Genomic DNA, 27290 nt, shown 5'->3' with positions numbered 1-27290 from the left:
TGAAGTCTGATTTCCTGCACTGACCGGCCAGCCCCTGACCAAAATCAGCCCTAACAGCTTCCAGGGCTACAGAATAGGGTTGTCAATCTCCAGGAGTGGCCCGAAGACCTCTTGGAATTACAGTGAATCTCCAGATTACAAAAATCAAATTTTTTTTGCCACGAAGTCACAGCCAATTGGCGATGCCAGCAGGGACTGATGGGAATTGTAGTCCTTCTGAAGTGCTAGAATTGGACACCCCTGCTGTAGGTTTTCAAGGCAAGAGACACTGGGAGAATTGTTTATTATTGCCTTGCCCCCATGTCAGGCCCCTTTTATTCCTGGGAGGTTTCCCATCCAAATACTAGCCAGGGTCAGAACTGAGAGTCTGTGACTGGCCGAAGATCACCCGGCAAACTTCCGTGTCACGTGTGGAAATGTGAACCTGGATTTCCCAGGTCCTAGTCAGCGTGGTGTAGTGGTTTAAGAGCCGGTACACTCTAATCTGGAGAACCGGGTTTGATTCCCCGCTCTGCCACGTGAGCTGTGGAGGCTTATCTGGTGAACCAGATTAGCTTGTGCGCACCAACACATGCCAGCTGGGTGACTTTGGGCTAGTCACAGTTCTTTGACGCTCTCTCAGCCCCACCCACCTCACAGGGTGTTTGTTGTGGGGGGGGGGGGGGCAAGGAGATTGTCAGCCCCTTTGAGTCTCCTTACAGGAGAGAAAGGGGGGATATAAATCCAAACTCTTGTTCTTCTTCTACATGACACTGGCTCTTTACAGAGATCCATTCCTCTGGATTCCATGGCTGCTTTGGAGGGTGGATTCTCTGGCATTATATCCCACTGAGCTCTCTTCCCTCCCCAAACCCGTCCTTCCCTGGCTCCATCCCAAATTTCCTGGAATACCCCAGGGACGTAGGTATAGATTTTTTATGGGGGAGGTTCGGGGGTGGGGGCACACCCCCACCTGCCCCTAGGGCATGGCTACGCCTTCCCAAGCCCGCCCCCGGCCTAGCGCTTATAAAAGCAGCTCTCCCAGGCCGGGGACAGCAGACTCCGCCGCCCTGCCCTCCCCTGCCCCCCACCAGCTGGGCTCCCAGCCGGCAGCTAGCAGTTCCTTCTGCCCTCCCCTCTGGGCAGAGGCATTGAGGGAAAATGGAGCCTGGTGCAAAATCTGCGTTTTGCGTCCTGTTCCCCCCCCCACTTCCCGGGCAGCCGCTGTGATGCTGGAATCCACCCCCAAACAGTATCACTTTCAATGTTTAAACTAGAGAGCCCAAATTCTCCTTTTAAACCCACTTTAAAGGGAGAATCTGGGGTCCCCAGTTAAACAACATTGAAAGTGATGCTGTTTGGGGGTGGATTATCACCCACCGTGAAACAGCATCACTTTCAATGTGGCGTAGTGGTTAAGAGCAGGTGCATTCTAATCTGGAGGAACCGGGTTTAATTCCCTGCTTGAGCTGTGGAGGCTTATCTGGGGAATTCAGATTAGCCTGAGCACTCCCACACACGCCACAGCTTTTCAGAGCTCTCTCACCCACCTCACAGGGTGTTTGTTGTGAGGGGGGAAGGGCAAGGAGATTGTAAGCCCCTTTGAGACTTCTACAGGAGAGAAAGGGGGGATATAAATCCAAACTCCTCTTCTTCTAAACTGGGGACCTCAGATTCTCCCTTTAAATCCATGCTGAAGGGATGGATTTAAAAGGGGAATCTGGGGAAATTTGGGGGGTGCCTGCTGTCAGGGGTGCAATTGTTAAGCTAGCAGCACCAAAATTTTAGGGTATCTTTAGGAGACTCTCCTAATGATACCACCCAGGTTTGGTGAAGTTTGGTTCAGGGGATCCAAAGTTATGGACCCTCAAAGGTGTAGCCCCCATCTTCTATTAGTTCCCATTGGAAACAATGGGGGACTGGGGCACCCCCTTTGGGAGTCCATAGCTTTGGACCCCCTGGACCAAACTTCACAAAACCTGGGTGGTGTCAATAAGAGACTCTCCTGATAATACATCCCAGATTTGGTGACCCCCCCCCACCCCCCCCCCCCCCCCCCCCCCCCCCCCCCCACCCCCCCCCCCCCCCACCCCCCCCCCCCCCCACCCCCCCCCCCCCCCACCCCCCCCCCCCCCCACCCCCCCCCCCCCCCACCCCCCCCCCCCCCCACCCCCCCCCCCCCCCACCCCCCCCCCCCCCCACCCCCCCCCCCCCCCACCCCCCCCCCCCCCCACCCCCCCCCCCCCCCACCCCCCCCCCCCCCCACCCCCCCCCCCCCCCACCCCCCCCCCCCCCCACCCCCCCCCCCCCCCACCCCCCCCCCCCCCCACCCCCCCCCCCCCCCACCCCCCCCCCCCCCCACCCCCCCCCCCCCCCACCCCCCCCCCCCCCCACCCCCCCCCCCCCCCACCCCCCCCCCCCCCCACCCCCCCCCCCCCCCACCCCCCCCCCCCCCCACCCCCCCCCCCCCCCACCCCCCCCCCCCCCCACCCCCCCCCCCCCCCACCCCCCCCCCCCCCCACCCCCCCCCCCCCCCACCCCCCCCCCCCCCCACCCCCCCCCCCCCCCACCCCCCCCCCCCCCCACCCCCCCCCCCCCCCACCCCCCCCCCCCCCCACCCCCCCCCCCCCCCACCCCCCCCCCCCCCCACCCCCCCCCCCCCCCACCCCCCCCCCCCCCCACCCCCCCCCCCCCCCACCCCCCCCCCCCCCCACCCCCCCCCCCCCCCACCCCCCCCCCCCCCCACCCCCCCCCCCCCCCACCCCCCCCCCCCCCCACCCCCCCCCCCCCCCACCCCCCCCCCCCCCCACCCCCCCCCCCCCCCACCCCCCCCCCCCCCCACCCCCCCCCCCCCCCACCCCCCCCCCCCCCCACCCCCCCCCCCCCCCACCCCCCCCCCCCCCCACCCCCCCCCCCCCCCACCCCCCCCCCCCCCCACCCCCCCCCCCCCCCACCCCCCCCCCCCCCCACCCCCCCCCCCCCCCACCCCCCCCCCCCCCCACCCCCCCCCCCCCCCACCCCCCCCCCCCCCCACCCCCCCCCCCCCCCACCCCCCCCCCCCCCCACCCCCCCCCCCCCCCACCCCCCCCCCCCCCCACCCCCCCCCCCCCCCACCCCCCCCCCCCCCCACCCCCCCCCCCCCCCACCCCCCCCCCCCCCCACCCCCCCCCCCCCCCACCCCCCCCCCCCCCCACCCCCCCCCCCCCCCACCCCCCCCCCCCCCCACCCCCCCCCCCCCCCACCCCCCCCCCCCCCCACCCCCCCCCCCCCCCACCCCCCCCCCCCCCCACCCCCCCCCCCCCCCACCCCCCCCCCCCCCCACCCCCCCCCCCCCCCACCCCCCCCCCCCCCCACCCCCCCCCCCCCCCACCCCCCCCCCCCCCCACCCCCCCCCCCCCCCACCCCCCCCCCCCCCCACCCCCCCCCCCCCCCACCCCCCCCCCCCCCCACCCCCCCCCCCCCCCACCCCCCCCCCCCCCCACCCCCCCCCCCCCCCACCCCCCCCCCCCCCCACCCCCCCCCCCCCCCACCCCCCCCCCCCCCCACCCCCCCCCCCCCCCACCCCCCCCCCCCCCCACCCCCCCCCCCCCCCACCCCCCCCCCCCCCCACCCCCCCCCCCCCCCACCCCCCCCCCCCCCCACCCCCCCCCCCCCCCACCCCCCCCCCCCCCCACCCCCCCCCCCCCCCACCCCCCCCCCCCCCCACCCCCCCCCCCCCCCACCCCCCCCCCCCCCCACCCCCCCCCCCCCCCACCCCCCCCCCCCCCCACCCCCCCCCCCCCCCACCCCCCCCCCCCCCCACCCCCCCCCCCCCCCACCCCCCCCCCCCCCCACCCCCCCCCCCCCCCACCCCCCCCCCCCCCCACCCCCCCCCCCCCCCACCCCCCCCCCCCCCCACCCCCCCCCCCCCCCACCCCCCCCCCCCCCCACCCCCCCCCCCCCCCACCCCCCCCCCCCCCCACCCCCCCCCCCCCCCACCCCCCCCCCCCCCCACCCCCCCCCCCCCCCACCCCCCCCCCCCCCCACCCCCCCCCCCCCCCACCCCCCCCCCCCCCCACCCCCCCCCCCCCCCACCCCCCCCCCCCCCCACCCCCCCCCCCCCCCACCCCCCCCCCCCCCCACCCCCCCCCCCCCCCACCCCCCCCCCCCCCCACCCCCCCCCCCCCCCACCCCCCCCCCCCCCCACCCCCCCCCCCCCCCACCCCCCCCCCCCCCCACCCCCCCCCCCCCCCACCCCCCCCCCCCCCCACCCCCCCCCCCCCCCACCCCCCCCCCCCCCCACCCCCCCCCCCCCCCACCCCCCCCCCCCCCCACCCCCCCCCCCCCCCACCCCCCCCCCCCCCCACCCCCCCCCCCCCCCACCCCCCCCCCCCCCCACCCCCCCCCCCCCCCACCCCCCCCCCCCCCCACCCCCCCCCCCCCCCACCCCCCCCCCCCCCCACCCCCCCCCCCCCCCACCCCCCCCCCCCCCCACCCCCCCCCCCCCCCACCCCCCCCCCCCCCCACCCCCCCCCCCCCCCACCCCCCCCCCCCCCCACCCCCCCCCCCCCCCACCCCCCCCCCCCCCCACCCCCCCCCCCCCCCACCCCCCCCCCCCCCCACCCCCCCCCCCCCCCACCCCCCCCCCCCCCCACCCCCCCCCCCCCCCACCCCCCCCCCCCCCCACCCCCCCCCCCCCCCACCCCCCCCCCCCCCCACCCCCCCCCCCCCCCACCCCCCCCCCCCCCCACCCCCCCCCCCCCCCACCCCCCCCCCCCCCCACCCCCCCCCCCCCCCACCCCCCCCCCCCCCCACCCCCCCCCCCCCCCACCCCCCCCCCCCCCCACCCCCCCCCCCCCCCACCCCCCCCCCCCCCCACCCCCCCCCCCCCCCACCCCCCCCCCCCCCCACCCCCCCCCCCCCCCACCCCCCCCCCCCCCCACCCCCCCCCCCCCCCACCCCCCCCCCCCCCCACCCCCCCCCCCCCCCACCCCCCCCCCCCCCCACCCCCCCCCCCCCCCACCCCCCCCCCCCCCCACCCCCCCCCCCCCCCACCCCCCCCCCCCCCCACCCCCCCCCCCCCCCACCCCCCCCCCCCCCCACCCCCCCCCCCCCCCACCCCCCCCCCCCCCCACCCCCCCCCCCCCCCACCCCCCCCCCCCCCCACCCCCCCCCCCCCCCACCCCCCCCCCCCCCCACCCCCCCCCCCCCCCACCCCCCCCCCCCCCCACCCCCCCCCCCCCCCACCCCCCCCCCCCCCCACCCCCCCCCCCCCCCACCCCCCCCCCCCCCCACCCCCCCCCCCCCCCACCCCCCCCCCCCCCCACCCCCCCCCCCCCCCACCCCCCCCCCCCCCCACCCCCCCCCCCCCCCACCCCCCCCCCCCCCCACCCCCCCCCCCCCCCACCCCCCCCCCCCCCCACCCCCCCCCCCCCCCACCCCCCCCCCCCCCCACCCCCCCCCCCCCCCACCCCCCCCCCCCCCCACCCCCCCCCCCCCCCACCCCCCCCCCCCCCCACCCCCCCCCCCCCCCACCCCCCCCCCCCCCCACCCCCCCCCCCCCCCACCCCCCCCCCCCCCCACCCCCCCCCCCCCCCACCCCCCCCCCCCCCCACCCCCCCCCCCCCCCACCCCCCCCCCCCCCCACCCCCCCCCCCCCCCACCCCCCCCCCCCCCCACCCCCCCCCCCCCCCACCCCCCCCCCCCCCCACCCCCCCCCCCCCCCACCCCCCCCCCCCCCCACCCCCCCCCCCCCCCACCCCCCCCCCCCCCCACCCCCCCCCCCCCCCACCCCCCCCCCCCCCCACCCCCCCCCCCCCCCACCCCCCCCCCCCCCCACCCCCCCCCCCCCCCACCCCCCCCCCCCCCCACCCCCCCCCCCCCCCACCCCCCCCCCCCCCCACCCCCCCCCCCCCCCACCCCCCCCCCCCCCCACCCCCCCCCCCCCCCACCCCCCCCCCCCCCCACCCCCCCCCCCCCCCACCCCCCCCCCCCCCCACCCCCCCCCCCCCCCACCCCCCCCCCCCCCCACCCCCCCCCCCCCCCACCCCCCCCCCCCCCCACCCCCCCCCCCCCCCACCCCCCCCCCCCCCCACCCCCCCCCCCCCCCACCCCCCCCCCCCCCCACCCCCCCCCCCCCCCACCCCCCCCCCCCCCCACCCCCCCCCCCCCCCACCCCCCCCCCCCCCCACCCCCCCCCCCCCCCACCCCCCCCCCCCCCCACCCCCCCCCCCCCCCACCCCCCCCCCCCCCCACCCCCCCCCCCCCCCACCCCCCCCCCCCCCCACCCCCCCCCCCCCCCACCCCCCCCCCCCCCCACCCCCCCCCCCCCCCACCCCCCCCCCCCCCCACCCCCCCCCCCCCCCACCCCCCCCCCCCCCCACCCCCCCCCCCCCCCACCCCCCCCCCCCCCCACCCCCCCCCCCCCCCACCCCCCCCCCCCCCCACCCCCCCCCCCCCCCACCCCCCCCCCCCCCCACCCCCCCCCCCCCCCACCCCCCCCCCCCCCCACCCCCCCCCCCCCCCACCCCCCCCCCCCCCCACCCCCCCCCCCCCCCACCCCCCCCCCCCCCCACCCCCCCCCCCCCCCACCCCCCCCCCCCCCCACCCCCCCCCCCCCCCACCCCCCCCCCCCCCCACCCCCCCCCCCCCCCACCCCCCCCCCCCCCCACCCCCCCCCCCCCCCACCCCCCCCCCCCCCCACCCCCCCCCCCCCCCACCCCCCCCCCCCCCCACCCCCCCCCCCCCCCACCCCCCCCCCCCCCCACCCCCCCCCCCCCCCACCCCCCCCCCCCCCCACCCCCCCCCCCCCCCACCCCCCCCCCCCCCCACCCCCCCCCCCCCCCACCCCCCCCCCCCCCCACCCCCCCCCCCCCCCACCCCCCCCCCCCCCCACCCCCCCCCCCCCCCACCCCCCCCCCCCCCCACCCCCCCCCCCCCCCACCCCCCCCCCCCCCCACCCCCCCCCCCCCCCACCCCCCCCCCCCCCCACCCCCCCCCCCCCCCACCCCCCCCCCCCCCCACCCCCCCCCCCCCCCACCCCCCCCCCCCCCCACCCCCCCCCCCCCCCACCCCCCCCCCCCCCCACCCCCCCCCCCCCCCACCCCCCCCCCCCCCCACCCCCCCCCCCCCCCACCCCCCCCCCCCCCCACCCCCCCCCCCCCCCACCCCCCCCCCCCCCCACCCCCCCCCCCCCCCACCCCCCCCCCCCCCCACCCCCCCCCCCCCCCACCCCCCCCCCCCCCCACCCCCCCCCCCCCCCACCCCCCCCCCCCCCCACCCCCCCCCCCCCCCACCCCCCCCCCCCCCCACCCCCCCCCCCCCCCACCCCCCCCCCCCCCCACCCCCCCCCCCCCCCACCCCCCCCCCCCCCCACCCCCCCCCCCCCCCACCCCCCCCCCCCCCCACCCCCCCCCCCCCCCACCCCCCCCCCCCCCCACCCCCCCCCCCCCCCACCCCCCCCCCCCCCCACCCCCCCCCCCCCCCACCCCCCCCCCCCCCCACCCCCCCCCCCCCCCACCCCCCCCCCCCCCCACCCCCCCCCCCCCCCACCCCCCCCCCCCCCCACCCCCCCCCCCCCCCACCCCCCCCCCCCCCCACCCCCCCCCCCCCCCACCCCCCCCCCCCCCCACCCCCCCCCCCCCCCACCCCCCCCCCCCCCCACCCCCCCCCCCCCCCACCCCCCCCCCCCCCCACCCCCCCCCCCCCCCACCCCCCCCCCCCCCCACCCCCCCCCCCCCCCACCCCCCCCCCCCCCCACCCCCCCCCCCCCCCACCCCCCCCCCCCCCCACCCCCCCCCCCCCCCACCCCCCCCCCCCCCCACCCCCCCCCCCCCCCACCCCCCCCCCCCCCCACCCCCCCCCCCCCCCACCCCCCCCCCCCCCCACCCCCCCCCCCCCCCACCCCCCCCCCCCCCCACCCCCCCCCCCCCCCACCCCCCCCCCCCCCCACCCCCCCCCCCCCCCACCCCCCCCCCCCCCCACCCCCCCCCCCCCCCACCCCCCCCCCCCCCCACCCCCCCCCCCCCCCACCCCCCCCCCCCCCCACCCCCCCCCCCCCCCACCCCCCCCCCCCCCCACCCCCCCCCCCCCCCACCCCCCCCCCCCCCCACCCCCCCCCCCCCCCACCCCCCCCCCCCCCCACCCCCCCCCCCCCCCACCCCCCCCCCCCCCCACCCCCCCCCCCCCCCACCCCCCCCCCCCCCCACCCCCCCCCCCCCCCACCCCCCCCCCCCCCCACCCCCCCCCCCCCCCACCCCCCCCCCCCCCCACCCCCCCCCCCCCCCACCCCCCCCCCCCCCCACCCCCCCCCCCCCCCACCCCCCCCCCCCCCCACCCCCCCCCCCCCCCACCCCCCCCCCCCCCCACCCCCCCCCCCCCCCACCCCCCCCCCCCCCCACCCCCCCCCCCCCCCACCCCCCCCCCCCCCCACCCCCCCCCCCCCCCACCCCCCCCCCCCCCCACCCCCCCCCCCCCCCACCCCCCCCCCCCCCCACCCCCCCCCCCCCCCACCCCCCCCCCCCCCCACCCCCCCCCCCCCCCACCCCCCCCCCCCCCCACCCCCCCCCCCCCCCACCCCCCCCCCCCCCCACCCCCCCCCCCCCCCACCCCCCCCCCCCCCCACCCCCCCCCCCCCCCACCCCCCCCCCCCCCCACCCCCCCCCCCCCCCACCCCCCCCCCCCCCCACCCCCCCCCCCCCCCACCCCCCCCCCCCCCCACCCCCCCCCCCCCCCACCCCCCCCCCCCCCCACCCCCCCCCCCCCCCACCCCCCCCCCCCCCCACCCCCCCCCCCCCCCACCCCCCCCCCCCCCCACCCCCCCCCCCCCCCACCCCCCCCCCCCCCCACCCCCCCCCCCCCCCACCCCCCCCCCCCCCCACCCCCCCCCCCCCCCACCCCCCCCCCCCCCCACCCCCCCCCCCCCCCACCCCCCCCCCCCCCCACCCCCCCCCCCCCCCACCCCCCCCCCCCCCCACCCCCCCCCCCCCCCACCCCCCCCCCCCCCCACCCCCCCCCCCCCCCACCCCCCCCCCCCCCCACCCCCCCCCCCCCCCACCCCCCCCCCCCCCCACCCCCCCCCCCCCCCACCCCCCCCCCCCCCCACCCCCCCCCCCCCCCACCCCCCCCCCCCCCCACCCCCCCCCCCCCCCACCCCCCCCCCCCCCCACCCCCCCCCCCCCCCACCCCCCCCCCCCCCCACCCCCCCCCCCCCCCACCCCCCCCCCCCCCCACCCCCCCCCCCCCCCACCCCCCCCCCCCCCCACCCCCCCCCCCCCCCACCCCCCCCCCCCCCCACCCCCCCCCCCCCCCACCCCCCCCCCCCCCCACCCCCCCCCCCCCCCACCCCCCCCCCCCCCCACCCCCCCCCCCCCCCACCCCCCCCCCCCCCCACCCCCCCCCCCCCCCACCCCCCCCCCCCCCCACCCCCCCCCCCCCCCACCCCCCCCCCCCCCCACCCCCCCCCCCCCCCACCCCCCCCCCCCCCCACCCCCCCCCCCCCCCACCCCCCCCCCCCCCCACCCCCCCCCCCCCCCACCCCCCCCCCCCCCCACCCCCCCCCCCCCCCACCCCCCCCCCCCCCCACCCCCCCCCCCCCCCACCCCCCCCCCCCCCCACCCCCCCCCCCCCCCACCCCCCCCCCCCCCCACCCCCCCCCCCCCCCACCCCCCCCCCCCCCCACCCCCCCCCCCCCCCACCCCCCCCCCCCCCCACCCCCCCCCCCCCCCACCCCCCCCCCCCCCCACCCCCCCCCCCCCCCACCCCCCCCCCCCCCCACCCCCCCCCCCCCCCACCCCCCCCCCCCCCCACCCCCCCCCCCCCCCACCCCCCCCCCCCCCCACCCCCCCCCCCCCCCACCCCCCCCCCCCCCCACCCCCCCCCCCCCCCACCCCCCCCCCCCCCCACCCCCCCCCCCCCCCACCCCCCCCCCCCCCCACCCCCCCCCCCCCCCACCCCCCCCCCCCCCCACCCCCCCCCCCCCCCACCCCCCCCCCCCCCCACCCCCCCCCCCCCCCACCCCCCCCCCCCCCCACCCCCCCCCCCCCCCACCCCCCCCCCCCCCCACCCCCCCCCCCCCCCACCCCCCCCCCCCCCCACCCCCCCCCCCCCCCACCCCCCCCCCCCCCCACCCCCCCCCCCCCCCACCCCCCCCCCCCCCCACCCCCCCCCCCCCCCACCCCCCCCCCCCCCCACCCCCCCCCCCCCCCACCCCCCCCCCCCCCCACCCCCCCCCCCCCCCACCCCCCCCCCCCCCCACCCCCCCCCCCCCCCACCCCCCCCCCCCCCCACCCCCCCCCCCCCCCACCCCCCCCCCCCCCCACCCCCCCCCCCCCCCACCCCCCCCCCCCCCCACCCCCCCCCCCCCCCACCCCCCCCCCCCCCCACCCCCCCCCCCCCCCACCCCCCCCCCCCCCCACCCCCCCCCCCCCCCACCCCCCCCCCCCCCCACCCCCCCCCCCCCCCACCCCCCCCCCCCCCCACCCCCCCCCCCCCCCACCCCCCCCCCCCCCCACCCCCCCCCCCCCCCACCCCCCCCCCCCCCCACCCCCCCCCCCCCCCACCCCCCCCCCCCCCCACCCCCCCCCCCCCCCACCCCCCCCCCCCCCCACCCCCCCCCCCCCCCACCCCCCCCCCCCCCCACCCCCCCCCCCCCCCACCCCCCCCCCCCCCCACCCCCCCCCCCCCCCACCCCCCCCCCCCCCCACCCCCCCCCCCCCCCACCCCCCCCCCCCCCCACCCCCCCCCCCCCCCACCCCCCCCCCCCCCCACCCCCCCCCCCCCCCACCCCCCCCCCCCCCCACCCCCCCCCCCCCCCACCCCCCCCCCCCCCCACCCCCCCCCCCCCCCACCCCCCCCCCCCCCCACCCCCCCCCCCCCCCACCCCCCCCCCCCCCCACCCCCCCCCCCCCCCACCCCCCCCCCCCCCCACCCCCCCCCCCCCCCACCCCCCCCCCCCCCCACCCCCCCCCCCCCCCACCCCCCCCCCCCCCCACCCCCCCCCCCCCCCACCCCCCCCCCCCCCCACCCCCCCCCCCCCCCACCCCCCCCCCCCCCCACCCCCCCCCCCCCCCACCCCCCCCCCCCCCCACCCCCCCCCCCCCCCACCCCCCCCCCCCCCCACCCCCCCCCCCCCCCACCCCCCCCCCCCCCCACCCCCCCCCCCCCCCACCCCCCCCCCCCCCCACCCCCCCCCCCCCCCACCCCCCCCCCCCCCCACCCCCCCCCCCCCCCACCCCCCCCCCCCCCCACCCCCCCCCCCCCCCACCCCCCCCCCCCCCCACCCCCCCCCCCCCCCACCCCCCCCCCCCCCCACCCCCCCCCCCCCCCACCCCCCCCCCCCCCCACCCCCCCCCCCCCCCACCCCCCCCCCCCCCCACCCCCCCCCCCCCCCACCCCCCCCCCCCCCCACCCCCCCCCCCCCCCACCCCCCCCCCCCCCCACCCCCCCCCCCCCCCACCCCCCCCCCCCCCCACCCCCCCCCCCCCCCACCCCCCCCCCCCCCCACCCCCCCCCCCCCCCACCCCCCCCCCCCCCCACCCCCCCCCCCCCCCACCCCCCCCCCCCCCCACCCCCCCCCCCCCCCACCCCCCCCCCCCCCCACCCCCCCCCCCCCCCACCCCCCCCCCCCCCCACCCCCCCCCCCCCCCACCCCCCCCCCCCCCCACCCCCCCCCCCCCCCACCCCCCCCCCCCCCCACCCCCCCCCCCCCCCACCCCCCCCCCCCCCCACCCCCCCCCCCCCCCACCCCCCCCCCCCCCCACCCCCCCCCCCCCCCACCCCCCCCCCCCCCCACCCCCCCCCCCCCCCACCCCCCCCCCCCCCCACCCCCCCCCCCCCCCACCCCCCCCCCCCCCCACCCCCCCCCCCCCCCACCCCCCCCCCCCCCCACCCCCCCCCCCCCCCACCCCCCCCCCCCCCCACCCCCCCCCCCCCCCACCCCCCCCCCCCCCCACCCCCCCCCCCCCCCACCCCCCCCCCCCCCCACCCCCCCCCCCCCCCACCCCCCCCCCCCCCCACCCCCCCCCCCCCCCACCCCCCCCCCCCCCCACCCCCCCCCCCCCCCACCCCCCCCCCCCCCCACCCCCCCCCCCCCCCACCCCCCCCCCCCCCCACCCCCCCCCCCCCCCACCCCCCCCCCCCCCCACCCCCCCCCCCCCCCACCCCCCCCCCCCCCCACCCCCCCCCCCCCCCACCCCCCCCCCCCCCCACCCCCCCCCCCCCCCACCCCCCCCCCCCCCCACCCCCCCCCCCCCCCACCCCCCCCCCCCCCCACCCCCCCCCCCCCCCACCCCCCCCCCCCCCCACCCCCCCCCCCCCCCACCCCCCCCCCCCCCCACCCCCCCCCCCCCCCACCCCCCCCCCCCCCCACCCCCCCCCCCCCCCACCCCCCCCCCCCCCCACCCCCCCCCCCCCCCACCCCCCCCCCCCCCCACCCCCCCCCCCCCCCACCCCCCCCCCCCCCCACCCCCCCCCCCCCCCACCCCCCCCCCCCCCCACCCCCCCCCCCCCCCACCCCCCCCCCCCCCCACCCCCCCCCCCCCCCACCCCCCCCCCCCCCCACCCCCCCCCCCCCCCACCCCCCCCCCCCCCCACCCCCCCCCCCCCCCACCCCCCCCCCCCCCCACCCCCCCCCCCCCCCACCCCCCCCCCCCCCCACCCCCCCCCCCCCCCACCCCCCCCCCCCCCCACCCCCCCCCCCCCCCACCCCCCCCCCCCCCCACCCCCCCCCCCCCCCACCCCCCCCCCCCCCCACCCCCCCCCCCCCCCACCCCCCCCCCCCCCCACCCCCCCCCCCCCCCACCCCCCCCCCCCCCCACCCCCCCCCCCCCCCACCCCCCCCCCCCCCCACCCCCCCCCCCCCCCACCCCCCCCCCCCCCCACCCCCCCCCCCCCCCACCCCCCCCCCCCCCCACCCCCCCCCCCCCCCACCCCCCCCCCCCCCCACCCCCCCCCCCCCCCACCCCCCCCCCCCCCCACCCCCCCCCCCCCCCACCCCCCCCCCCCCCCACCCCCCCCCCCCCCCACCCCCCCCCCCCCCCACCCCCCCCCCCCCCCACCCCCCCCCCCCCCCACCCCCCCCCCCCCCCACCCCCCCCCCCCCCCACCCCCCCCCCCCCCCACCCCCCCCCCCCCCCACCCCCCCCCCCCCCCACCCCCCCCCCCCCCCACCCCCCCCCCCCCCCACCCCCCCCCCCCCCCACCCCCCCCCCCCCCCACCCCCCCCCCCCCCCACCCCCCCCCCCCCCCACCCCCCCCCCCCCCCACCCCCCCCCCCCCCCACCCCCCCCCCCCCCCACCCCCCCCCCCCCCCACCCCCCCCCCCCCCCACCCCCCCCCCCCCCCACCCCCCCCCCCCCCCACCCCCCCCCCCCCCCACCCCCCCCCCCCCCCACCCCCCCCCCCCCCCACCCCCCCCCCCCCCCACCCCCCCCCCCCCCCACCCCCCCCCCCCCCCACCCCCCCCCCCCCCCACCCCCCCCCCCCCCCACCCCCCCCCCCCCCCACCCCCCCCCCCCCCCACCCCCCCCCCCCCCCACCCCCCCCCCCCCCCACCCCCCCCCCCCCCCACCCCCCCCCCCCCCCACCCCCCCCCCCCCCCACCCCCCCCCCCCCCCACCCCCCCCCCCCCCCACCCCCCCCCCCCCCCACCCCCCCCCCCCCCCACCCCCCCCCCCCCCCACCCCCCCCCCCCCCCACCCCCCCCCCCCCCCACCCCCCCCCCCCCCCACCCCCCCCCCCCCCCACCCCCCCCCCCCCCCACCCCCCCCCCCCCCCACCCCCCCCCCCCCCCACCCCCCCCCCCCCCCACCCCCCCCCCCCCCCACCCCCCCCCCCCCCCACCCCCCCCCCCCCCCACCCCCCCCCCCCCCCACCCCCCCCCCCCCCCACCCCCCCCCCCCCCCACCCCCCCCCCCCCCCACCCCCCCCCCCCCCCACCCCCCCCCCCCCCCACCCCCCCCCCCCCCCACCCCCCCCCCCCCCCACCCCCCCCCCCCCCCACCCCCCCCCCCCCCCACCCCCCCCCCCCCCCACCCCCCCCCCCCCCCACCCCCCCCCCCCCCCACCCCCCCCCCCCCCCACCCCCCCCCCCCCCCACCCCCCCCCCCCCCCACCCCCCCCCCCCCCCACCCCCCCCCCCCCCCACCCCCCCCCCCCCCCACCCCCCCCCCCCCCCACCCCCCCCCCCCCCCACCCCCCCCCCCCCCCACCCCCCCCCCCCCCCACCCCCCCCCCCCCCCACCCCCCCCCCCCCCCACCCCCCCCCCCCCCCACCCCCCCCCCCCCCCACCCCCCCCCCCCCCCACCCCCCCCCCCCCCCACCCCCCCCCCCCCCCACCCCCCCCCCCCCCCACCCCCCCCCCCCCCCACCCCCCCCCCCCCCCACCCCCCCCCCCCCCCACCCCCCCCCCCCCCCACCCCCCCCCCCCCCCACCCCCCCCCCCCCCCACCCCCCCCCCCCCCCACCCCCCCCCCCCCCCACCCCCCCCCCCCCCCACCCCCCCCCCCCCCCACCCCCCCCCCCCCCCACCCCCCCCCCCCCCCACCCCCCCCCCCCCCCACCCCCCCCCCCCCCCACCCCCCCCCCCCCCCACCCCCCCCCCCCCCCACCCCCCCCCCCCCCCACCCCCCCCCCCCCCCACCCCCCCCCCCCCCCACCCCCCCCCCCCCCCACCCCCCCCCCCCCCCACCCCCCCCCCCCCCCACCCCCCCCCCCCCCCACCCCCCCCCCCCCCCACCCCCCCCCCCCCCCACCCCCCCCCCCCCCCACCCCCCCCCCCCCCCACCCCCCCCCCCCCCCACCCCCCCCCCCCCCCACCCCCCCCCCCCCCCACCCCCCCCCCCCCCCACCCCCCCCCCCCCCCACCCCCCCCCCCCCCCACCCCCCCCCCCCCCCACCCCCCCCCCCCCCCACCCCCCCCCCCCCCCACCCCCCCCCCCCCCCACCCCCCCCCCCCCCCACCCCCCCCCCCCCCCACCCCCCCCCCCCCCCACCCCCCCCCCCCCCCACCCCCCCCCCCCCCCACCCCCCCCCCCCCCCACCCCCCCCCCCCCCCACCCCCCCCCCCCCCCACCCCCCCCCCCCCCCACCCCCCCCCCCCCCCACCCCCCCCCCCCCCCACCCCCCCCCCCCCCCACCCCCCCCCCCCCCCACCCCCCCCCCCCCCCACCCCCCCCCCCCCCCACCCCCCCCCCCCCCCACCCCCCCCCCCCCCCACCCCCCCCCCCCCCCACCCCCCCCCCCCCCCACCCCCCCCCCCCCCCACCCCCCCCCCCCCCCACCCCCCCCCCCCCCCACCCCCCCCCCCCCCCACCCCCCCCCCCCCCCACCCCCCCCCCCCCCCACCCCCCCCCCCCCCCACCCCCCCCCCCCCCCACCCCCCCCCCCCCCCACCCCCCCCCCCCCCCACCCCCCCCCCCCCCCACCCCCCCCCCCCCCCACCCCCCCCCCCCCCCACCCCCCCCCCCCCCCACCCCCCCCCCCCCCCACCCCCCCCCCCCCCCACCCCCCCCCCCCCCCACCCCCCCCCCCCCCCACCCCCCCCCCCCCCCACCCCCCCCCCCCCCCACCCCCCCCCCCCCCCACCCCCCCCCCCCCCCACCCCCCCCCCCCCCCACCCCCCCCCCCCCCCACCCCCCCCCCCCCCCACCCCCCCCCCCCCCCACCCCCCCCCCCCCCCACCCCCCCCCCCCCCCACCCCCCCCCCCCCCCACCCCCCCCCCCCCCCACCCCCCCCCCCCCCCACCCCCCCCCCCCCCCACCCCCCCCCCCCCCCACCCCCCCCCCCCCCCACCCCCCCCCCCCCCCACCCCCCCCCCCCCCCACCCCCCCCCCCCCCCACCCCCCCCCCCCCCCACCCCCCCCCCCCCCCACCCCCCCCCCCCCCCACCCCCCCCCCCCCCCACCCCCCCCCCCCCCCACCCCCCCCCCCCCCCACCCCCCCCCCCCCCCACCCCCCCCCCCCCCCACCCCCCCCCCCCCCCACCCCCCCCCCCCCCCACCCCCCCCCCCCCCCACCCCCCCCCCCCCCCACCCCCCCCCCCCCCCACCCCCCCCCCCCCCCACCCCCCCCCCCCCCCACCCCCCCCCCCCCCCACCCCCCCCCCCCCCCACCCCCCCCCCCCCCCACCCCCCCCCCCCCCCACCCCCCCCCCCCCCCACCCCCCCCCCCCCCCACCCCCCCCCCCCCCCACCCCCCCCCCCCCCCACCCCCCCCCCCCCCCACCCCCCCCCCCCCCCACCCCCCCCCCCCCCCACCCCCCCCCCCCCCCACCCCCCCCCCCCCCCACCCCCCCCCCCCCCCACCCCCCCCCCCCCCCACCCCCCCCCCCCCCCACCCCCCCCCCCCCCCACCCCCCCCCCCCCCCACCCCCCCCCCCCCCCACCCCCCCCCCCCCCCACCCCCCCCCCCCCCCACCCCCCCCCCCCCCCACCCCCCCCCCCCCCCACCCCCCCCCCCCCCCACCCCCCCCCCCCCCCACCCCCCCCCCCCCCCACCCCCCCCCCCCCCCACCCCCCCCCCCCCCCACCCCCCCCCCCCCCCACCCCCCCCCCCCCCCACCCCCCCCCCCCCCCACCCCCCCCCCCCCCCACCCCCCCCCCCCCCCACCCCCCCCCCCCCCCACCCCCCCCCCCCCCCACCCCCCCCCCCCCCCACCCCCCCCCCCCCCCACCCCCCCCCCCCCCCACCCCCCCCCCCCCCCACCCCCCCCCCCCCCCACCCCCCCCCCCCCCCACCCCCCCCCCCCCCCACCCCCCCCCCCCCCCACCCCCCCCCCCCCCCACCCCCCCCCCCCCCCACCCCCCCCCCCCCCCACCCCCCCCCCCCCCCACCCCCCCCCCCCCCCACCCCCCCCCCCCCCCACCCCCCCCCCCCCCCACCCCCCCCCCCCCCCACCCCCCCCCCCCCCCACCCCCCCCCCCCCCCACCCCCCCCCCCCCCCACCCCCCCCCCCCCCCACCCCCCCCCCCCCCCACCCCCCCCCCCCCCCACCCCCCCCCCCCCCCACCCCCCCCCCCCCCCACCCCCCCCCCCCCCCACCCCCCCCCCCCCCCACCCCCCCCCCCCCCCACCCCCCCCCCCCCCCACCCCCCCCCCCCCCCACCCCCCCCCCCCCCCACCCCCCCCCCCCCCCACCCCCCCCCCCCCCCACCCCCCCCCCCCCCCACCCCCCCCCCCCCCCACCCCCCCCCCCCCCCACCCCCCCCCCCCCCCACCCCCCCCCCCCCCCACCCCCCCCCCCCCCCACCCCCCCCCCCCCCCACCCCCCCCCCCCCCCACCCCCCCCCCCCCCCACCCCCCCCCCCCCCCACCCCCCCCCCCCCCCACCCCCCCCCCCCCCCACCCCCCCCCCCCCCCACCCCCCCCCCCCCCCACCCCCCCCCCCCCCCACCCCCCCCCCCCCCCACCCCCCCCCCCCCCCACCCCCCCCCCCCCCCACCCCCCCCCCCCCCCACCCCCCCCCCCCCCCACCCCCCCCCCCCCCCACCCCCCCCCCCCCCCACCCCCCCCCCCCCCCACCCCCCCCCCCCCCCACCCCCCCCCCCCCCCACCCCCCCCCCCCCCCACCCCCCCCCCCCCCCACCCCCCCCCCCCCCCACCCCCCCCCCCCCCCACCCCCCCCCCCCCCCACCCCCCCCCCCCCCCACCCCCCCCCCCCCCCACCCCCCCCCCCCCCCACCCCCCCCCCCCCCCACCCCCCCCCCCCCCCACCCCCCCCCCCCCCCACCCCCCCCCCCCCCCACCCCCCCCCCCCCCCACCCCCCCCCCCCCCCACCCCCCCCCCCCCCCACCCCCCCCCCCCCCCACCCCCCCCCCCCCCCACCCCCCCCCCCCCCCACCCCCCCCCCCCCCCACCCCCCCCCCCCCCCACCCCCCCCCCCCCCCACCCCCCCCCCCCCCCACCCCCCCCCCCCCCCACCCCCCCCCCCCCCCACCCCCCCCCCCCCCCACCCCCCCCCCCCCCCACCCCCCCCCCCCCCCACCCCCCCCCCCCCCCACCCCCCCCCCCCCCCACCCCCCCCCCCCCCCACCCCCCCCCCCCCCCACCCCCCCCCCCCCCCACCCCCCCCCCCCCCCACCCCCCCCCCCCCCCACCCCCCCCCCCCCCCACCCCCCCCCCCCCCCACCCCCCCCCCCCCCCACCCCCCCCCCCCCCCACCCCCCCCCCCCCCCACCCCCCCCCCCCCCCACCCCCCCCCCCCCCCACCCCCCCCCCCCCCCACCCCCCCCCCCCCCCACCCCCCCCCCCCCCCACCCCCCCCCCCCCCCACCCCCCCCCCCCCCCACCCCCCCCCCCCCCCACCCCCCCCCCCCCCCACCCCCCCCCCCCCCCACCCCCCCCCCCCCCCACCCCCCCCCCCCCCCACCCCCCCCCCCCCCCACCCCCCCCCCCCCCCACCCCCCCCCCCCCCCACCCCCCCCCCCCCCCACCCCCCCCCCCCCCCACCCCCCCCCCCCCCCACCCCCCCCCCCCCCCACCCCCCCCCCCCCCCACCCCCCCCCCCCCCCACCCCCCCCCCCCCCCACCCCCCCCCCCCCCCACCCCCCCCCCCCCCCACCCCCCCCCCCCCCCACCCCCCCCCCCCCCCACCCCCCCCCCCCCCCACCCCCCCCCCCCCCCACCCCCCCCCCCCCCCACCCCCCCCCCCCCCCACCCCCCCCCCCCCCCACCCCCCCCCCCCCCCACCCCCCCCCCCCCCCACCCCCCCCCCCCCCCACCCCCCCCCCCCCCCACCCCCCCCCCCCCCCACCCCCCCCCCCCCCCACCCCCCCCCCCCCCCACCCCCCCCCCCCCCCACCCCCCCCCCCCCCCACCCCCCCCCCCCCCCACCCCCCCCCCCCCCCACCCCCCCCCCCCCCCACCCCCCCCCCCCCCCACCCCCCCCCCCCCCCACCCCCCCCCCCCCCCACCCCCCCCCCCCCCCACCCCCCCCCCCCCCCACCCCCCCCCCCCCCCACCCCCCCCCCCCCCCACCCCCCCCCCCCCCCACCCCCCCCCCCCCCCACCCCCCCCCCCCCCCACCCCCCCCCCCCCCCACCCCCCCCCCCCCCCACCCCCCCCCCCCCCCACCCCCCCCCCCCCCCACCCCCCCCCCCCCCCACCCCCCCCCCCCCCCACCCCCCCCCCCCCCCACCCCCCCCCCCCCCCACCCCCCCCCCCCCCCACCCCCCCCCCCCCCCACCCCCCCCCCCCCCCACCCCCCCCCCCCCCCACCCCCCCCCCCCCCCACCCCCCCCCCCCCCCACCCCCCCCCCCCCCCACCCCCCCCCCCCCCCACCCCCCCCCCCCCCCACCCCCCCCCCCCCCCACCCCCCCCCCCCCCCACCCCCCCCCCCCCCCACCCCCCCCCCCCCCCACCCCCCCCCCCCCCCACCCCCCCCCCCCCCCACCCCCCCCCCCCCCCACCCCCCCCCCCCCCCACCCCCCCCCCCCCCCACCCCCCCCCCCCCCCACCCCCCCCCCCCCCCACCCCCCCCCCCCCCCACCCCCCCCCCCCCCCACCCCCCCCCCCCCCCACCCCCCCCCCCCCCCACCCCCCCCCCCCCCCACCCCCCCCCCCCCCCACCCCCCCCCCCCCCCACCCCCCCCCCCCCCCACCCCCCCCCCCCCCCACCCCCCCCCCCCCCCACCCCCCCCCCCCCCCACCCCCCCCCCCCCCCACCCCCCCCCCCCCCCACCCCCCCCCCCCCCCACCCCCCCCCCCCCCCACCCCCCCCCCCCCCCACCCCCCCCCCCCCCCACCCCCCCCCCCCCCCACCCCCCCCCCCCCCCACCCCCCCCCCCCCCCACCCCCCCCCCCCCCCACCCCCCCCCCCCCCCACCCCCCCCCCCCCCCACCCCCCCCCCCCCCCACCCCCCCCCCCCCCCACCCCCCCCCCCCCCCACCCCCCCCCCCCCCCACCCCCCCCCCCCCCCACCCCCCCCCCCCCCCACCCCCCCCCCCCCCCACCCCCCCCCCCCCCCACCCCCCCCCCCCCCCACCCCCCCCCCCCCCCACCCCCCCCCCCCCCCACCCCCCCCCCCCCCCACCCCCCCCCCCCCCCACCCCCCCCCCCCCCCACCCCCCCCCCCCCCCACCCCCCCCCCCCCCCACCCCCCCCCCCCCCCACCCCCCCCCCCCCCCACCCCCCCCCCCCCCCACCCCCCCCCCCCCCCACCCCCCCCCCCCCCCACCCCCCCCCCCCCCCACCCCCCCCCCCCCCCACCCCCCCCCCCCCCCACCCCCCCCCCCCCCCACCCCCCCCCCCCCCCACCCCCCCCCCCCCCCACCCCCCCCCCCCCCCACCCCCCCCCCCCCCCACCCCCCCCCCCCCCCACCCCCCCCCCCCCCCACCCCCCCCCCCCCCCACCCCCCCCCCCCCCCACCCCCCCCCCCCCCCACCCCCCCCCCCCCCCACCCCCCCCCCCCCCCACCCCCCCCCCCCCCCACCCCCCCCCCCCCCCACCCCCCCCCCCCCCCACCCCCCCCCCCCCCCACCCCCCCCCCCCCCCACCCCCCCCCCCCCCCACCCCCCCCCCCCCCCACCCCCCCCCCCCCCCACCCCCCCCCCCCCCCACCCCCCCCCCCCCCCACCCCCCCCCCCCCCCACCCCCCCCCCCCCCCACCCCCCCCCCCCCCCACCCCCCCCCCCCCCCACCCCCCCCCCCCCCCACCCCCCCCCCCCCCCACCCCCCCCCCCCCCCACCCCCCCCCCCCCCCACCCCCCCCCCCCCCCACCCCCCCCCCCCCCCACCCCCCCCCCCCCCCACCCCCCCCCCCCCCCACCCCCCCCCCCCCCCACCCCCCCCCCCCCCCACCCCCCCCCCCCCCCACCCCCCCCCCCCCCCACCCCCCCCCCCCCCCACCCCCCCCCCCCCCCACCCCCCCCCCCCCCCACCCCCCCCCCCCCCCACCCCCCCCCCCCCCCACCCCCCCCCCCCCCCACCCCCCCCCCCCCCCACCCCCCCCCCCCCCCACCCCCCCCCCCCCCCACCCCCCCCCCCCCCCACCCCCCCCCCCCCCCACCCCCCCCCCCCCCCACCCCCCCCCCCCCCCACCCCCCCCCCCCCCCACCCCCCCCCCCCCCCACCCCCCCCCCCCCCCACCCCCCCCCCCCCCCACCCCCCCCCCCCCCCACCCCCCCCCCCCCCCACCCCCCCCCCCCCCCACCCCCCCCCCCCCCCACCCCCCCCCCCCCCCACCCCCCCCCCCCCCCACCCCCCCCCCCCCCCACCCCCCCCCCCCCCCACCCCCCCCCCCCCCCACCCCCCCCCCCCCCCACCCCCCCCCCCCCCCACCCCCCCCCCCCCCCACCCCCCCCCCCCCCCACCCCCCCCCCCCCCCACCCCCCCCCCCCCCCACCCCCCCCCCCCCCCACCCCCCCCCCCCCCCACCCCCCCCCCCCCCCACCCCCCCCCCCCCCCACCCCCCCCCCCCCCCACCCCCCCCCCCCCCCACCCCCCCCCCCCCCCACCCCCCCCCCCCCCCACCCCCCCCCCCCCCCACCCCCCCCCCCCCCCACCCCCCCCCCCCCCCACCCCCCCCCCCCCCCACCCCCCCCCCCCCCCACCCCCCCCCCCCCCCACCCCCCCCCCCCCCCACCCCCCCCCCCCCCCACCCCCCCCCCCCCCCACCCCCCCCCCCCCCCACCCCCCCCCCCCCCCACCCCCCCCCCCCCCCACCCCCCCCCCCCCCCACCCCCCCCCCCCCCCACCCCCCCCCCCCCCCACCCCCCCCCCCCCCCACCCCCCCCCCCCCCCACCCCCCCCCCCCCCCACCCCCCCCCCCCCCCACCCCCCCCCCCCCCCACCCCCCCCCCCCCCCACCCCCCCCCCCCCCCACCCCCCCCCCCCCCCACCCCCCCCCCCCCCCACCCCCCCCCCCCCCCACCCCCCCCCCCCCCCACCCCCCCCCCCCCCCACCCCCCCCCCCCCCCACCCCCCCCCCCCCCCACCCCCCCCCCCCCCCACCCCCCCCCCCCCCCACCCCCCCCCCCCCCCACCCCCCCCCCCCCCTTCACAGCCCCCCCCCCCCCCCCCCCCCCCCCCCCCCCCCCCCCCCCCCCCCACCCCCAACAGGGGTGGCATTGTGGGCACAGTGACACAAACATGGGGAGCATCTGGAGCCAGAAACCTGCCCTCGCTTGTGTTTGTGAAGACGGGTTCTGTCAAGCCGTCGTTTCCTAAGGGAGGCATGACTCACCAGGAGAGGGTTTTCAGGAGGCTGGCAGAACGTGATGCGGTGACACATTCTGTCGTTCCCTCGCTGTGCTTCCAGTGAGACCGAGAACGGGGACGATTTTGTGGTTATCGTGGATGACGACGGGGAGGAGGAGGAGGAGGAGGAAGAAGAGGAGGAGGAGGAGGAGGAGGCGGCAGCAACGGCAGCAGCCGTGCATGAGATCGTGGATGAGGAGGAGGCTGAGCATGGTAAGAATTGCCAGAATGAGCTGACCTCCTCCCTTGAAGACCTGCTGCGGCTGTCTTGACGTGTGCTAACGTTGCGGTGGTTTGTTTTCACTCTCTGTGTGGAGGGGCTGTTGGGGAAGCACCGGGAGAACCTCCCCCCCACTATGTCCGTTAAAAAGGACCTGGCAGGAGGTGACACGGACGACCTCAGCCACAGACCCTGGAGAGCAGCTGCCAGTCTGAGTAAATGTTGCTGACCTTGAAGGACTCAGTGGCCCTAGTTGGCACGAGGCGGGGTTCACAGGGGGACCGTGGCTTTGTGGTGGAGCCTCTCCTTTATGCGTAGAACAATTCCCATCAGCCCGCCAACCTGCGGCTCTCCAGATCTTTATGGACTACAATTCCCACCAGCCCCCTGCCACGTGGCAGGGGCTGATGGGAATTGTAATCCAGGAACATCTGGAGAGCCGCAGGTTGGCAGGGGCTGATGGGAATTGTAATCCAGGAACATCTGGAGAGCCGCAGGTTGGCAGGGGCTGATGGGAATTGTAATCCAGGAACATCTGGAGAGCTGCAGGCTGCAGACCCCTGGTGTAGAAGGTCCCAGGTCTGATTCCTGGCAAGAGAAGGCATGAGGTGACGCGGCTGCCCTTTCTCTGCCCAAGACCCTGAAGAGATGCTGCCAGTTTGAGCGTTCAACACGAACATTGATGGACAAGCGGGTTGATTCACTGCAAACTAGCTTTGTGTATACATGTGGCTGGTTTAATTGCGCAGCATCTAATATGGTATAAGCTGTTTGGGGACTGCCTGATACCAGTAGGCAGGCGTTAATATTCTGGACATTTAAAATGACCAAGAGCTGCTCATTCTATCCTCAAAGGCTTTCACGGCCGGAATCACTAGGATGTTGTGGGTTTTCCGGGTTGTAGGGCTGTGTTCCCGTAGCATTTTCTCCTGACGTTTCGCCTGCATGCCAGCCACAGATGCAGGCAAAACGTCAGGAGAAAATACTGCTGGAACACAGCCATACAACCCGGAAAACCCACAACATCCTAGCTGCTCATTCCTTTGAAAGGGGAACTCTGGTAGGGAAATAGGCCCCAGGACTGGTCAGTTTGATCAGAACTCCGTGTTTTCCAGATTAGAATTACTCCCATCAGTTTCTACCAGCATGGCCAATTGGCCATGCTGACAGAGGCTGATGGGAATTGTAGTTCCTGAACATCTGGAGAGCCGCAGGTCCCCTACCCCTGGTCTGGATGGAAAGGAGTTGCAGATCTGTGGCGGGTGGGAAAGGTGAGACTGGGATAGCTGGGGGTTGAGGAAGAGTGGAATAGCAAAGGGGGGAGGGCTGGCTGGGAGCAGGTGGGGAAAGGACTGGTTTTGTTTATCTGGTCAGGATCTGAGGGGATGCCTTCTTTGTCCATACAGATGACACCATGGAAGAGGTCCTGAGCAGCCAAGAAGAGAATGTCGCTGGTCCCGTGCCCTCTGCCCGCAAGGAACCGGACGGGAGGGATTCAGAGGCTGAAGAAGACGGCTAGCTCCATATTTGCTGAGTGTGTCTCTGATTGGACTTTCCCATGGTGACGTCCATGGCACTTTGACTCTGACCAATTGCACTTGGCCGTGGCAGGAGGGGGTGGGGCGGGCAGTTCCAAGGCACCTTCCCGCTGGGGAGCAGTCACGTTGATTATTTTGTACCTTTATTTATTGCAGCGACTGCAGTTTTTCCGCCCCGCCTTCGGGGGGGAGGGGTCCCCCCCACACCAACAGCCCCTCCCCCTCCATTCTTGTCTGACGATTGGCATTTTTTCTTACCTGCCTGCGTGGGGGGCTATTTGCATATGGGCCCCCTCCCCCTGGTGGCTGCCCAGTGGCCTTTTCAAAACCGCTCAGGGTTCCCTTGTTCAGTTCAACGTTATTAAGCTGTCGACTTCCGCACTTTCACTGCACTCTTGATTACGAGGATTCTGCTTGCCGGGTGGACCCTGCCGCTTTAGAGCGCTCTCGCTGATGAGCACCTCCTGCTGTCACAGCATCGTCCTGGCCCTGTCCTTTCCCCATCACGCTGTTCCGGCCTGCCCGCCGGGGGACTCTCTCGTCACCAGGGCTGGGTTGAAAATAATCCCTGCTAATCCAGCGGTGATTCCTCCTCAGCTGGCTCGGTTGAAGCATCAGAGCGCCCTGGTTGCACGGCGTTCTGCCAGGGGGTTGCTGTGGATGCGGGAATGAGTTGTGGCCATAGTGAAGTTCTGGTCTTGGGCTCAGTCCTTTCCCTGGATGTTGCAATGCATTGTGGTCGGGGTGGGGGGGGGGAATAACTTGTGTAACACCATGGCCCTGGCAGTGTATGCAGCTGTCCCTCCGCCAGCCTCTAGTCTACGGATTCCTAGCAATGTTTCTGAAGCATCGGCTCATCTCCCCGCCCTGCTCCCCTGCACCCCCTAGAGGCTGTTCTATGCAATGCTACTGATATTTGTAGAAAGGCAACGTATTCCTTTGCTGGGTTTTGTATATTTCGTATCAGGACTTTGTATGGTTTTTTTTTTTAACATAAAAGAGCACTTAATACGCAGCGAGCTTTCCAACTTGGCGTCTAGCTCCTTTTTTTCCCCCACCAGAAATTGCGGTTGCCCTGGGATGCCCTTAAGAGGTACTATGCTTCGTAATACATTGCGTGTATCTTGGTGTATGCAGATCGGCTGGCTTAAACAACATATGTTTTACACTGTCCACAGGCATTTTTGACTGGAATTATATTCTGGATGGGAGGGGAGGTAGCTGGGATAGAAGGAAAGTGTGAGATGTGGGTGAAAAGGGGGGGGGTGTACATGACCAGAATTCGTGGGGCAGAAGCAGCAGCCTGTTAGGTTTTGGACGAATAATCAATAAGCGGACTCTAGACACGGGATCGGTAGTCTTTATTGAGCAGGCAACAAGTTCCCTAAACTCAGGAAGCCAGTTCTGCTGATCTGCGTTCATATTTATCCCCCAGGTTTGTTCCTCAAAATACCTCCCTCCCAGTTTCCCACAGAATGTGTGAAAGCGAAGCGTGAACAGAATTGTTGAAAGCAAAGCCAGAGCAGAGATAGTCGGATAGCCTACCGCTGGGTTCCTTCCTCCTTCCCCCTCCCAGCGGGGCCAGCCTAGTTATCTACATTTACAAGCACACAGAAACATCCAACAGAGAGTAGATCCATTAACATGTCAGAGAGCTGGTTACGTTGTAAAGCATACGTCAATCCCCATACAGCAGAACCGATACTCCCTCTCCCAGGTGTGAAGCCCATCGCCTCGTGGCGCCTGGATGGCTGATGTCAGGAAAGGCAGGTGCACTTCCTGACGCAACCCAAAGACAGTTTGAGAGGGTAGCCGTGTTGGTCTGCAGTAACATGGGAAGCTTTGGAGTCTTGTAACACCTTAGAGCTCAGCAAGGTTTTGAGGGTAGGAGCTTTTGGAGAGTCATAACTCCCCCAACCCCTAAAATCCCGTTGGTCTCTGAGGTGCGATTCGACTCCAACCCAACAACGGCCCAAAGAGTGTCTGTGCACATGTAGTGCAGTTTTGGCCTTTTGGCAGCTGCCTCTGTAGAACTTCAATTTCTTGAAGTTTCTTCAATTTCTTGAAGTTCTCTGTAGATTCAATTTCCCTTTCATTAAAAAGGGAACTTGGTGATTCAATACAAGGCCTTTTCCCATTAAGAAATGTTGCCTTTGCGTGTGATCTGTTCCCCCCTACAGTCTTTCGCTAACGTGCACAAGAAGTCTAAATCTGCTGGCTGTCTCTAGATGATCCCACGCACTCTAATCAGGCGTATGTGCTCTAGGTGTGTTTTCTTTTGTGTTGTGTCTGAAATGCTGAGCTTAGGTGCCTTTTGTACACATGGTCTAGATGTGTTTGAAAACATATCTAGAAGCAAGGTTGTTAGAAAACCTGTTGTTAGATTCTTAATTGTGGATGTAGAAGGGCAGCAATCCTGGCTACAGTAAAAGGCCAAAAGATGGCTGAATCGTTTTTTAAAAAAATAATAATACTTCACCATAGTTCTTGGCAAATGTTGTCCAACACTTTTATTGCTCCTCGTAGGTCTGAATTCAGGGACGATATTCTGAAGACTATACTGCCTAATTGGGGTTGGGAAAATGTAATAATTATAATGGATTTAAATAAAACAAAACAACAAAAGCCCCACATGGTACAGTTACACACACACAATTAGAAACTGCAGGGAGAATTGTAGCTTCCTCAGAAGGCAGCTTAGAAGAAAAATAAGAGTTTGGATTTATACCCCCCCCCCTTTCCTCTCCTGTAAGAAGACTCAAAGGGGCTTACAATCTCCTTTCCTTCCCCCCCCCACCCTGTGAGGTGGGTGGGGCTGAGAGCTCACCAGATAAGCCTCCACAGCTCAAGTGGCAGAGCGGGGAATCAAACCTGGTTCCCCAGATTAGAGTGCACCTGCTCTAAACCACTAGGCCACTGCTGCATGTCAGGCTTTGAGTCTCCTAAATGAGTCGCCTAGAATCAGATTCTGAAGGCTTTTTTTCAAAGATCAACCTCTTAATTTAAAGCCTGGTCAAAAGTGCCAGCTTAGCCTCAAGTGGGGGATGCTCTCCATAGGTGAGGTACATCAAGCTCTTAAAAAGCCCTGGACCTGGTTACTACCCATAGAATATGGGAAGAGATTGTCCTACCTGTTAGGAGTGAAGCCTGGCATATGTAACCTGATTGCAACTTCCTTGTAACCTGTTTGATGTGAGCATTGATTGATATGTTTGGGGCCTTTCATGCTTCCTTTCCTTTCTATTCACATGTTTATTGCTTTGACATCAGATCGTAGATGAGGCTGAATGGCCCTGAGAAGACTCCCTGATTCAGAGAAAGGGGATGTGCCTGTTGACCGGAAGTGGGGAGGCGAGGCAGGCGGCTACATCTATCCC

The 27290-nt window shown here is 82.4% G+C and overlaps 1 protein-coding gene and 1 long non-coding RNA gene across 2 annotated transcripts; one reads left to right on the top strand and one right to left on the bottom strand.

Moving 5' to 3' along the window:
• Window positions 1-20450: 20450 nt before the first annotated feature.
• Window positions 20451-21935, bottom strand: LOC125429107 (glycine-rich cell wall structural protein-like; the record flags this gene model as incomplete). Its single annotated transcript, XM_048489892.1, has 1 exon — window positions 20451-21935. A coding segment is annotated over one exon (1485 nt), but the record flags the coding sequence as incomplete, so codon positions are not given.
• An 84-nt stretch (window positions 21936-22019) lies between these two features.
• On the top strand, window positions 22020-24941 carry LOC125427656. The gene is made up of 2 exons (XR_007243748.1): window positions 22020-22368; window positions 23782-24941. It is a non-coding gene; the product is annotated as an uncharacterized LOC125427656 (long non-coding RNA).
• Window positions 24942-27290: the final 2349 nt, after the last annotated feature.

The sequence above is a fragment of the Sphaerodactylus townsendi genome, linkage group LG03, assembly GCF_021028975.2.
Source record: "Sphaerodactylus townsendi isolate TG3544 linkage group LG03, MPM_Stown_v2.3, whole genome shotgun sequence".
NCBI lineage: Eukaryota > Metazoa > Chordata > Lepidosauria > Squamata > Sphaerodactylidae > Sphaerodactylus > Sphaerodactylus townsendi.
This window is presented reverse-complemented; position numbering and strand designations above follow the sequence as displayed.